The 13,659-nt window shown below is 38.4% G+C and overlaps 1 protein-coding gene across 1 annotated transcript in view; it reads left to right on the forward strand.

The window, feature by feature from the left end:
* The window catches only part of LOC106867559 (motile sperm domain-containing protein 2), a 71,221-nt gene that overhangs the window by 32,865 nt on the left and 24,697 nt on the right, over positions 1-13,659 (forward strand). Inside the window, exons 3-8 of the mRNA XM_052972259.1 lie at positions 6,110-6,274; positions 9,338-9,424; positions 9,823-9,980; positions 10,505-10,565; positions 11,020-11,128; positions 13,225-13,252. Of these exons, the coding sequence (XP_052828219.1) occupies positions 6,110-6,274; positions 9,338-9,424; positions 9,823-9,980; positions 10,505-10,565; positions 11,020-11,128; positions 13,225-13,252 (608 nt within the window). The remainder of the gene's footprint in view (positions 1-6,109; positions 6,275-9,337; positions 9,425-9,822; positions 9,981-10,504; positions 10,566-11,019; positions 11,129-13,224; positions 13,253-13,659) is intronic.

Genomic DNA, 13,659 nt, shown 5'->3' on the forward strand with positions numbered 1-13,659 from the left:
TATGTAGTAAGGCCTGATGTCTGTGTGGTAGACACTTTATGATCTATCATTGCTGTTGCTCAATAAAATATCTATTACACTGTTCACTTATGAAAGCCACTAATTCAATATTGATAATTCTGCTTGGCATAAGCTATCACCTTTATTCTTCAACCATCAGTCAGCTATCATAACTCTGCCTGACTGCCTGCATGTCTGTTTGTTTTTCTGTCTATCTTCTTGTAAGTCTTGGCAGATTGCTTACTGTTTCTCCAGTCACAAACCTCTTTCCCTGTCCCTTGTATACACGTGTGTGTGTGTGTGTGTGTGATCCCCAGATGGATGATTTCAAATCCTTCTTATCTACCAGTTGTCAATATTTCACTAGTTTTGGATTCCTTCTGTTTTTCAGACAGATTTTTTAGAATTGATGTTTGTTTACAGATTAACAAACATGCACTTGCTTTCTCTCGGCTTATAGCTTACAGATGTCACAACAACCTCATATCACATATGACATTAACCATAGAGTGATGTGTGGGATGAGTGGTGGTGTACATAGTGCAGCACCAGCAGCAGTAGCAGCAGCAGAAGCAGCAACAGCAACAGCAGCAATTCTTTTATGATTGCTTGGTTCAATGACCTGAAATACAATGCAGAATCATAATTTCGCTGTTTTATTTTGTGGATGTTTATCATGTTAAAACTTGCCATGTATAGCTGCACATTTTGATGCAACTTATATAGCTGCCTGTTTCAACATGACTCGCCTTACATTGCTGCCAGTTCTGACATGACTCGCCTTATATTGCTGCCTTTTTCGACATGACTCACCTTATATTGCTGCCTTTTTCGACATTACTCGCCTTATATAGGTACCTGTTTCAACATGACTCGCCTTATAGTGCAACCTGTTTCAAAGTGACTCACCTTATACGACCGCATGTTTTGACATGACTTTCATTATATTGTTTCCTTTTTCTCTACATGACTTGCCTTATTGCTGCCAGTTTCGAGGTGACTTGCCTGATATTGCTACCTATTTCAACGTGACTCGCCTTATATTGCTACCTCTTTCGACATGACTCACCTTATATTGCTACCTGTTTTGATGTGACTCACCTTATATTGCGACCTGCTTTGACATGACTCTCCCTATATTGCTGCCTCTTTCGACATGACTCGCCTTATATTGCTGTCAGTTTCGACGTGACTCGCCTTATATGGCCACCTGTTTTGGCGTGACTCGCCTTACATTGCTCCCAGTTTTGCCATGACTCGCCTTATACTGCTGCCAGTTCCGACGTGACTCGCCCTATATGGCTGCTTGTTTCGACGTGACTCGCCTTATATTGCAGCCCGTTTTGACATGACTCGCCTTATTGCTGTCAGTTTTGACATGATTCGCTTTATATTGCAGCTTGTTTTGACATGATTCGCCTCATATGGCGACCAGTTTCAATGTAGCTCGCCTTATATGGCCGCCTTTTTCGACGTGACTCGCCACATATGGTCGCCTCTTTCGACGTGATTCGCCTTATATTGCTGCCCGTTTCGAGGTGTCTCGCCTGTTTAGATGTGAATCACCTTATATTGCTACCTGTTTTGATGTGACTCGCCTTATATTGCTGTCAGTTTCGACGTGACTCACCTTATATGACTACCTGTTTCGACGTTACCTTATATGGTCGCCTGTTTTGACGTGACTCACCTTATATGGCTGCCTGTTGTGATGTGACTCACCTTATATTGCTGCTAGTTTCGACGTGACTCGTCTTATATGGCCTCCTATTGCAATATGACTCTTCTCGTATGGCTGCCTGTTTCGATGTGACTTGCCTTATATGGGTGCCTGTTTCGGCAGTACCTGCCTTATATGGCTGCCTGTTTTGGAGTGATCTGCCTTATATGACTGCCTATTTCGGCATAACCTGCCTTACTTATATGGCTGCCTATTTTGGCATAACCTGCCTTATAATAGCTATCACTTATGACTACACTTACCTTATGTATTTGCTTGTATTGCTTACATCTGATGAAGACTGACGGGTGTATCAGCCAGAATGTTGTGTTAACAACAAACAAGATGAAGACAAATATCTGTCAAATGTAAATAATGTAAATAATTGGGATTGATGTAATAGACAAGTTCCTTTGCCAAAATTTCAAGCTTTGTGTTTATTGAAGAAAAGCTTATATAGTTTCTTGTGTTAACTTTGTCCTGTATTTTTCTACTAGGGCACATATTCCCATACTATGCAGCTCGCTATTACAATAAGCCTTATTCAGTATAACTGTCTATTGAAAGAAAAAGACTTTGTCTTTATAACTGCCTGTTTATAAGCCTGCTTCAGTGTAACTGCCTATTGTAATAAACCTTGTTCTTTATAATAAATGCCTATTGATAAGGCTTGTTCTGTATATTTGCTTATTGTAAAAAACCTTGTTCTCTGTAGCTGCCATCAATAATAATGTTTTGAATGAATGAACTCCAATATTTCAAATTTGGGTTTGTCCTCGTTAACGAGAGTGGCCAGATCTACCTCACTCTTACAGCAACTGCTCTCACACCATCTTGCCAGGTTTTGAGCATCCTCCCTCCTCAAGCCAACCCTCCCACTCTCCTCCACCTGTTCCATCCAAGTTTTCTTTGGTTGACCTCGCTTTCGTGGTTCCATTCACTTTAAACTCAAGCACTCTGCTCAGAACATGGTTCTCATCCCTCCTCAACACATGTTCATACTACTACACTCCATTTGCCCATGCCAGCTGCTCCACCGATTCCTCCAACCCAAGTACATCTCCATCAAGTCCTCAGCCCCCCTTTTATCCAATAGTTTCACACCATTGATCTCTCGGTCCTTTTGTAATAGTCTTTTGTAATAACCTTTATTCTGATGTATAACTGTCACTCTGTCGGTTATGACGACAAGGGTTCCAGTGGATTCGATCAATGGAACAGCCTGCTTGTGAAAGTAACATGCAAGGGACTGGGCACCCCCACAAGCATGCGTATCCTTAACATAACTGTCAGGGGTATCTGGCATGATACAGAATGTGACAAAGCTGCCCCCACCTTTGAATTACAGGTACAACTCATTTTTGCCAGCTGAGTAGAGTGAAGCAATGTGAAATAAAGTGTCTTGCTGAAGGACACCAAGCACCAACAGGAATTGAACTCGTGTCTGAATTGAACTCGTGGCTGAATTGAACTCGTGGCTGAATTGAACTCATGGCTGAAAACCCTAACCACTGAGCCACTTGCTTTCATGATAATGTAATCTGTGCTACGATATACATGGAAAAACTATGGTCATGGCTGGCCTGAGGTTAAAGAACACAACAAGAACAGCTTTGCACGCTATGTCAGCAACTGGGCTGTTGGGGTTGACGTGGGTGTTGCCTACTGTACATCCACTATTTTTTTCTCTCCTCCTCTCTCACCCCCTCATCACTCTATGTTTTATTCTAACCCCCGTCCTTCCAACAACAATAGCTATTGAACTATAAAAGCCATTGTTGATAACTACACATGTTCAAGTGATTTGCCATCAGACTTTGTTCAGGTGTTGTGAAATCAGATATTACTTTTATCTAAATAGCACCTGTAACATGAGAACAACTTACTAAAACTACAGGTACGGATCCACTTGGCCATCTATGAAACAGCAAACATTCAACTTTTATTCCTTTAATCAGTGATTCTCGAATGAGGCCCATGTGACCCTTGCGGGGGTTCATATAAGATTTTGTTGTTGAAATTCATGTGCAATAAACAGGTTGTATTTGTACAATACACAAAATGTTTAAACAATTTTTGAGATGAGGAATTATGTACATTCTTTACATTTGATGGATATTTGTCCTCATCTTGTTTGTTGTTAACACGTTTCGGCTGATAGATGTCTTGGGGGAATTTTGACCCTGGGTTCTCATTCCTAAGGTATTTTTTTGATATTATTATTATTATTATTATTATTCAGGTCACTGCCTAGAATCGAAATTGGAATCTTGGGGTTAGTAGCCCATGCTCTTAATCACTACGCCATATACAAATATACATACATACATACATATATACACACATACATACAAGCACACATACGCACACACACATATATACACATACACACAAGCACACATACGCACATATACATACATACATGCATACATAAACACATAAATGGAGATCATGTTTAATATGAATATGATAATATAGTAATTCAAGCATAATTGGGTTAGGTCTGCATCAGTAAAAAATCCATCGAAGGCAGATCTGGGCATAGCATCAAGAATATAAGTGCATATGTGTGCACAGATGTGTGTGTGTGCACATTTGTGTGTAAAAGTAATGTATAGCGTGCCATCAACCAAGCATGACATGTCATTCTCCCAGTATGATCTTCCTTCCTGATGTATCATGTGAGTGGAAAAAAAAAACAAACAAAAAAAACCTAATTTACACGCACACACACACACACACTCTCTTCATTGGTTAAGGGAGGTAACTCCGAAAAGAAAGATGAATTGGCTACTGAAATGTTGGGTATTAAATTAACATGAATCTTTATGGATTTCTCTCATCTCGTCTTGAGAAGTTTTTCTAAATGTTACATGGCAATCATTTCTATTTCGTATCATTCTGCTTCATTGCAGTGGGATGGGAATTCAAACCTTATATTAACCCATAAAGCAATGGGATTTGCACTTACATAGCGTGGACTGCTGAGCACATTTTATGAAAATGAGACTACCACCATTACCATCATCATCATCATTGTTTAACTTCTGTTTTCCATGCTGGCATGAGTTGGACGTTTTGACTGAGGTCTGGAGAGCTAGGAGGCTGCACCAGGCTCCAATCTGATCTGGCAATGTTTCTACAGCTGGATGCCCTTCCTAATGCCAACCACTCTGAAAGTGTAGTGGGTGCTTTTTACGTGCCACCGATCATGTTCGGGTAGTGCTTTTTACGTGCCAGCATCACGAGGGTGGGGAGGCAAGGCACACATAAAAAACAAAAAAATAGTTAAAATATCTTCTTAGTATATAATTGTGGCAAGTTTTACATTATGTGAAAAGTCATTAGTTGAACTATTAGTCCTATTGCATTCTGGGAGGTATTGGAGCGTCTGAGTGACATTAGACCCCAACAAATGCCCTTAAATTAAATGCATCTATCTGGGTCACGATCATGGTCTTTCAACCTGTGCCTGATGACCACGATTGTGGCCGTTGTGCTTTATGTGTTAAGTATGTAGTAGACTACATCACAGTATTTTACTTACTCATATTATTGATATCAATAATCAATATCAATACATTTAATCTATTTCCGTATCTATTGATTACTCTTTGTTTTGTCAATAGAGAAGAATATGCTTAGCTGAGAAAGACTAATAAGACTGAAACATGTCTGTTGCTTTTTCCAGCTGGTTTTAGACCAGATACAATCTAATCTGCTTCTTTAACTTGTTTCAGTCATTAGACTGTGACCATGCTGGGGCACTGCCTTGAAGGGTTTTTAGTTGAAGGAATTGAACCTAGAATTTATTCTTTTTGAAGTTTGCTATTTATTCTGTTGTTTGTTTTGCCGAACTGCTTAGCTATAGGGTTGTAAACACACCTACACCGGTTGTCAAGTAGTGGTGGGGGGACAAACACACACACACACACACACACATACGATGGGCTTCTTTCAGTTTCTGTCTACCAAATCCACTCACAAGGCTTTGGTCGGCTCGAAGCTATAATAGAAGTCACTTGCCCAAGATGCCACACAGTGGGGCTGAATCTGGAACCATGTCGTTGGGAAGCAAGCTTCTTACCACACAGCCCTGCCTGTGCCTGCATCACTAAAAGATTTCATTTAACTGATCTTAATTATCTTCCTTCCTTTCTTTTTTTTGTAGATTTTAAGCATCACTAGACAGAGTTTTGTCTACAGATCGCTTGGATACTCTGTCAATATCAAAGTTTTTCAGTTAGCTATATTACATATATCAGCCCTCCTGTATTTGCGTTTAGCATGCAGAACACTGCCTTGGGTATATGGGTTTTTTTTTTACCCCTACATATATACAACACTGTAGGAAATACTTACATGTCTGGTTATTTTATTTCTTTGTAGATAACATTGAGAAAGGTTGCTATGATGACCGAGATTTGGAAAAGATTAAGACCGATGATTTTCTCTTGGAACTCTACTGCAGACACCAGCCTAAAGCCAAAGTTGAAGAAGTTGCCTCCTTAATTCATGAGTCATTAAAATGGAGGATGGAATACCAAATAAATGGCAAGTATTGTTACATTATAATTAAATACATTGATTTCTGTTCTGTATTTAAGAGATGAGGAATTATTTACATTATTTACATTTGATGGCTATTTGTCTTCATCTTGTTTGTTGTTAACACACCATTTCAGCTGATATACCCTCCAGCCTTATTATTATTAAGGCAGCAAGCTGGCAGAATTGTTAAACATGCTGGACAAAATGCTTAGCGGCATTTCGTCCATCTCTACATTCTGAGTTCAAATCCCACTGCGGTTGACTTTGCCTTTCATCCTTTCGGAGTCGATAAATTAAGTACCAGTGAAACACTGAGATTCATGTAATTGACTAGTCCTCTCCCCTCAAATTTCAGGCCTTGTGTTTATAGTAGAAATTATTATTATTATTATTATTATTATTATTCCCTTGTTGATCCTGCCATTAAAAATTCAATGTGCCAGTGATTTGCCCATTGAAGATCTGTAGTCATTGAAGATCAATGACCAGTGATGTTTATTGTTCACCAGATAATGATAAAAAGAAATAGAAAAAATATTGAATTAATTTTAGAGACTTAATCTATTTATCCTTAAAGAATAACATTCCTGGTGATATTTGAACCTATAACAATCAGGTCTATATATATATTTTTAAGCCTAGTTCTTAACAGATTAATTACTGTGTCTTTTTTTTACTTCTGTTAACCTAATTTTTTTCTGTTCTTATCTCCTCTATATTCGTTCTACTTCCTGATTGTAATCAGCTTTTATTCCTTACCTCTTTTCCTGACCTATTTATGATGGACTGTGGAAAGCATATGATCTAGTGGTTAGGGTATTGCACTTGTGATCGCAAGATTGTGGGTTCAATTCCTATTGTGAAGGTGAATAGCTCAGTGGTTAGAGTGTCAGGCTTACAATCATGAGGATGTGAGTTCGATTCCCAGACTGGGCTGTGTGTTGTGTTCTTGAGCAAGACACTTTATTTCACGTTGCTCCAGTTCACTCATCTGTGGAAATGAGTTGTGACATCACTGGCGTCAAGCTGTATTGGCTTTTGCCTTTCCTTTGGATAAAATCGGTGGCGTGGAAAGGTGGGGCTGGTATGCACAGGTGACTACTGGTCTTCCATAAACAACCTTGCCCAGACTTGTGCATCAGAGGAGAACTTTCTAGGTGCAGTCCCACGGTCATTTGTGACAGAAGGGGATCTTTACCCTTACATATATATATGTATGTATGTATGTATGTACACTTTCAAATTTTTGAATGATGATGATTTTCCATCTACCAAGTTCACTTACAAGTCATTAGTTGGCCTAGCGTCATGATAGAAGACATGTGCCCAAGGTACCATGCAGTTGGACTGAACCTGAAATTGCTTACTTGTAAAACCAGCTTCTTAACCACACAGCCATGTCTGCACCTACCAAAATATAATTCAGCTAAAGGTACAAATGATGACGCTTAAAAGACTGATCAACCTCCCTTAGTGGAAACGGTAAAGCATCCAGTGTAGTATTTTGCAACACCTTGTCCTCCTTACCTCTTCATTTCTACCTCTTCCCCTACAATTCCTCTTCCCTTTCCTGTCTGTAATCTTATATTCTCTCATTCTTCACCGAAAGACTCAACTCAAAACATTAAATACTTCTTTTCTTCATTATTATTATTATCATATCACAATTTTGGCTTTTAGCCTCCACTAATTTAATGGAAACTTCAGGAGAATATTCTGTATTGTTATAGTTAAAACATATAAATTATTAGCTTCAATGCTTTCACTTTAAACAAGTTTAAGTGTTTGTGTTGCTGTGTAGATGATTATCAGTAAAAACCTGAAATCCTCATTCTTTATATCAGCTAAGATAATACAGTCTAAAACAATCTGGGGGTAATTAGAATTATGTTAAAATGGTGGGGCATTCTCTAAGAAGGCACATAGTTATGGTTACAAGCTGGAGATTGGGGTCGAAAGTAGGAGGCTGGTTGGTGTCTGATAATTATCAAAGAAGAGGACCAAAGTGAGGATCTGAGTCACTTTGAAATAAGACTTGTTAAATGTGGGGCAAACTGACCTTAATGTTACTGATTGTTCATTTTGAGGACCAGTCCAGTAAGAAAATGAACAAAGGTAAATGTCTGTGTGGGTGGTGGTGGCTGTTTGGCACAAGGCACACTTAGACTTATTGTTTACTTGTTTCAGTCATTAGTCTGTGTCTAAGCTGGAGCACCATCTTGGAGGGCTTTTAGTTGAACAGTATTTATTTTTTGAAGTCTGGTTCTTTGCTGAACTGCTAAGTTACTGAGATGTAAACAAACCAGCACCAGCACCAGCACCAGTTTTCAAGTGGTGGTGGTGGGGTCAGACACAAATGATACATACACACACATGATGGGCTTCTTTTAGTTTCCCTCTACCAAGTCCACTCACAAGGTTTCGGTTGGCCCAAAGCTGTAGTAGAAGACACTTGCCCAAGGTGCCATGCAGTGGAACTGAACCCAGAACCATGTGGCTGAGAAGCAAACTTATTACCATACAGGTGTGCCTGTTCTTAGGAAATTTTAATAACGATTATATATTGAAGTAATTTGCTCAGATGGAGTTGAAAAGCAAATGAAATGCCAAAAGGAAGAAATGGACTTTAGAAAATGAAAGGATTTGAAGTCAAGAATGTACACAAGATAATGTCAACATAAATATAGACACACACTCTCAACATTGGTATTTTCAGAGAATGTCGACATAAGCACTGTCAACAGCAGTGCTGGAGATTTGCTAGTCATTGGTCATTTTTAACCAGTCCTGGGCAAACTGCAACCTGTGGCACTTTCTGAATGGCATGCCTAATGGAAAATTATCTTTGAACTTTTTTAGAAGTGTGGCCTGTGATGATGAGCCATGTCTCATGTGACCTGCTTCTCAAGAAAAGTTGCCCATGCCTGCTCTAAATGCTCATCATCTTGAAATGATAGGTGACTGGCCTTCAAATGTACTCCAGCTTGGTCATGAACACATTGGTTGAAGAATTATAGTAACGGGTTATATATATTGCAATTTAATTTGCTTCCATTTTGCTTTCAGATTTATCGGACGATAGTTTTGATGATAAAATGTGGGAACAACGTGCAATATTTTTCCATAATACAGACAAAGATGGACACAAAGTCTGTGAGTAGATTCCATTATTTTAACTAATACTTCTGGAATTATCTGGTGTTTTATGTTAAGCAAAATGTTCAATTACTACCGATTTTGTGCATTTCTGTTGCTGCTGTGCCATTATAATTACCAGAAGGATGCTTGAGGGCTACGGTTGAGAACCGCTTGTGTAGATTGTGCTATTGAAAAGGGATTTTAAAGTTGATAAATTATTTCAAATATTCAGTGAATTCATTACACAATGTAGACAATTTCATAAGTTAGAAATGCTTTTCTGTCTCAACAACGAATTCCACTGGTTGATACTGTCTACCAGTGGATTAAAAAAAAATAGAGATGTTTGTAAGAATTAACTGTAAATATCTGATAGCATTATTTTGTTGAAGTAAATTCTGTTTTGTTTGCAGTGATCACCCAAGTTAAAATGCACCGAAAAGGTGACAGTCACTATCTGCTGACGGTGAAAAAGTTCTTTGCTTGGCACATAGAAAAAGCCTTTCAAGAAAACCCTGGTGAACCGCTAATGCTGTTATTTGATATGGATGGTGCTGGGCTTGCGAATTTGGTAATCCCCTTTTGTGATTTTCTCTTTTTATTTTTTGTTACCTCAGGCAATTTCAATCGGGTTTCAGACAGCTGGTATCAGCCATTATTTGTCTTTTGTTTCAGTATACATCTGTTAAATATCAGTTTTGTCACTGGATAATCTGTTAATTATCTATTTTGTTGCTCTCTACATGTATTAAATATCTGTTTTGTTACTGTCTATGTGTTAAAAAGATCTGTTTTGTTGGTGTTTACATCTGTTAAGCATCTGTTACTGTTGACATCTGCTCAATATCTGTTTTGTTGCTTTGTTGTTTAAACTGTTAAGTATCTGTTTTGCTGCTGTTTAGATTTGTTCAGTAACTGTTTTGTTGCTGTCTATTTCTGTTCAGTGTGTGTTTAATGCAAAACGTGGTGGCGGCAGCAGTTTGTGAGAATAAGGTGAGGGTTGCTTGATTATAAATAGTTGAGAGAGAAAGAGTGGGGCTTGTTACCACCATATTGTTGCAAACGATACTACATGATATTTCAATATCATTTCAGGACATGGACTTTATCAGATTTTGCATAAACTGTTTCAAATCTAATTACCCATGTATTTTAGGTGAGTATTTTCTATCTTAATAACACGGGGTTTGTTAACAATTAACTTCAACAAAGAAATAACTTCTATCCTTCAGTTTTCCTTAACCTATAAATGATTAGTCTTCATGTTTATTAATTCTTAAGGGTCATGGGTAATATATACCAATCACATTGTATTGTAACACCTGGGTAATTTATGATGATCAAATTGTATTGTAATATTGGGGTGGTTTATAGGGGTGGTTTATAGGGGTGATACTGCTAGATGAATTTTTGGGGATCAAACTGTATTATATTACTGTGGTGTTTTGTAGGAATATTGTAAAGCTAAAAAGGGATCACTTTTTATTGTAGCTAATGTATTTTTCGCTAGCTTTAAAGAATCCTAATGATAAAAGAAAGTTTGTTTGCTTTATAACTATTTCCACCAAGTTCTCTTTAATATAAGTTGTATTTCTTTATGTTTCTTACAGGATTAATGTTGGTATATGAAATGCCTTGGATTTTTAATGGTGAGTTACTGTGTCTAACTTCCATGTGTCTAACTTCCATGTGGTTTTGTCAAATATTTTTGTTATTTTAGTTTACTTGAATTACACACTGGCTGTTCAGCTCTGTGACTGTAGTTTCAGAGCCAAGGGAGGTAATTCTACATAACTAATTATCTTAGCTGAAAATATAGACCACTCCTAAAATCTTTCAACTAATGCAAGGCATTCATCATCATCATCATCATCGTCGTTTAACGTTCGCTTTCCATGCTGGCATGGGTTGGACGGTTTGACTGAGGGCACGTAAAAAACACCTTTTGAGCATAGTCATTGCCAGAACCGCCTGACTGACCCTCGTGCCGGTAGCATGTAAAAGCACCCACTACACTCTTGGAGTGGTTGGTGTTAGGAAGGGCATCCAGCTGTAGAACCTTTGCCAGATCAGATTGAGCCTGGTGCAGCTTTCTGGCTCACCAGTCCTCAGTCAAACCATCCAACCCATGCCAGCATGGAAAACAGACATTAAACAATGATGATGTACAGGGCATATGTAGAGATAATATTTCTCTGTAGAATCAAAACATGGACTATAAAGAAGGATCATAAAATAAAGTTGGATTTTATGTATTGTTTGTGCACTTTTGTTGTTGTTGTTTTCTCTTAACCAAATATGGTACCTCAAAAATAGTACCTCTAATTATTTTTGTGCATCAATTTGTTTTCTTTACTGCCTTGTGTTGTAAAAAAAAAGCTTGTAGCACTTAAGGTTTTTGTTTTCTTTGTGTGTGTTAAGTTTTTATTTATATGTGTGTCAGTTGGTTATATTTTAATGTTTTCTGGTTGTTGCTGGTAAGAAAGAGACAGTTCATCATCATCATTTTAATGTCCACTATTTCATGATTGCATGAGTTGGGCAGAATTAATTGAAGCAGATTTTCTTTCTGTCACCAACCTTCACCTGCTTCCAAGCAAAGAAATGTTACCCCATGGCCAGACATGTTTTCATGGAAGATTGGAAACGAAGGACACTGCATATATGACAGTGACGCTTGTCTACAACTATCACACAATGTCAAACCCAAGAGTCACAACACACACACACACACACACAATGTGTACATATATATATATATATATATATATATATATACGATGGGTTTCTCTTGGTTCTGTCTATCAAATCCACTTACAAGGCTTTGGTCAGCTTGAAGTTATAGTTGAAGATACTCAAGGTATCCGACAGAAGAACTGAACTTGAAACCATGTGGCTGGGAAGCAAACTTCTTCATTACTCAGCCATGAATTAAATAAGATTGTAGTGGTAGTTCAGCAGCACGATGGGAGTATGTGAGTGTGATGAGGTCCTGCATATATGTCTTAAAGAAGTGTAGGAGGGTCATATAGATAGAGGTTCAAAAGAGTAGGCGAGAGGACTAATTGCTATGATACTCCAGTCAGGAAATGACAAGTTCTGAAAGTGATTATTTTTGTGCCTGGCATAAGGCCTGGATGGTAGTTTACTAGCCACTGTCTTTTATGTTCTGTTTCTTGTATGATTTTTTTTTGGTGATAGATTTTTCACAAAGGGCATCTGGCTGTAAAAACCAGATTTTGCTGGTGCCACTTAAAAAGCACCCAGTCCACTCTGTAAAATGGTTGGCATTAAGAAGGGCATCCAGCTGTAAAAACCCTGCTGAACAGTCCTCACCATGCAGGTGCCACATGAAAAGCACCCAGTCCACTCTGTGAAGTGGTTTATGTTAGGAAGAGCATTCAGCTGTGAAAATCATGCCAAACAGACCTTGCCAGTGTTGTGCCACGTAAAAGGCACTCAGCCCACTCTGTAAAGTGGTCAGCGTTAAGAAGACATCCATTCCTGAAAACCATGCCAAAACAGACAGCAGAGCTTGGTGCAGTCCTCTGGCTTTCCAGCTCCTGTCAAACCATCCAACCCATGCCAGCATGGAAGGCAGATGTTAAAGGGTGATAATGGTCTGATAAATGTGCTTTCTGTATTTTACAGCGTGGGTGTATAATTTGTGGTGGTTGTGAAAAGCTGTGCTGTGTTGCTGATGCTAATCATTCTGTATATTATTTTACAGTTATGCTCTATGGCTTATGTTTCATACATTTTTCTCAGTTTTCTGGTTTCCTGTTGCTTATTTTCTTTGTTACTTCCTTGTTTAGTTGTTTGATGCGGAGTTTCACGCCTGCAGTAAATTAGTATGGGTCACCCTGACTTGTGATCGGAGGCATTCCAGCCATGGCTGTCATGTTTTCTTTTCTTTTTCAAGACAGTGTGTGTAGAAGTGTATTGTCCCCTGTGTCCCTAAGACTTCAAGGTGTGCTTTATTGTTCTGTCATCAGACTGTGGTCATGCTGGGGCACCACCCTGAAAGGTTTTAGTTGAACAGATCAGCTCTTCTACTTAATTTTTTTCTAAGTCTGCTACTTAATCTGATAGTCTCTTTTGCTGAGCCAGTAGGTTATGGGGGATGTAAATAAACCAACACTGGTTGTTAGGCATCGATGAGTGAGGGCACAAAGGCACACACATATACATATCATCATTACCATAATCATAATTATACATATATATATATATATATATATATATATATA

This window comes from Octopus bimaculoides, chromosome 13 (genome assembly GCF_001194135.2).
Source record: "Octopus bimaculoides isolate UCB-OBI-ISO-001 chromosome 13, ASM119413v2, whole genome shotgun sequence".
In the NCBI taxonomy this organism is placed as follows: domain Eukaryota; kingdom Metazoa; phylum Mollusca; class Cephalopoda; order Octopoda; family Octopodidae; genus Octopus; species Octopus bimaculoides.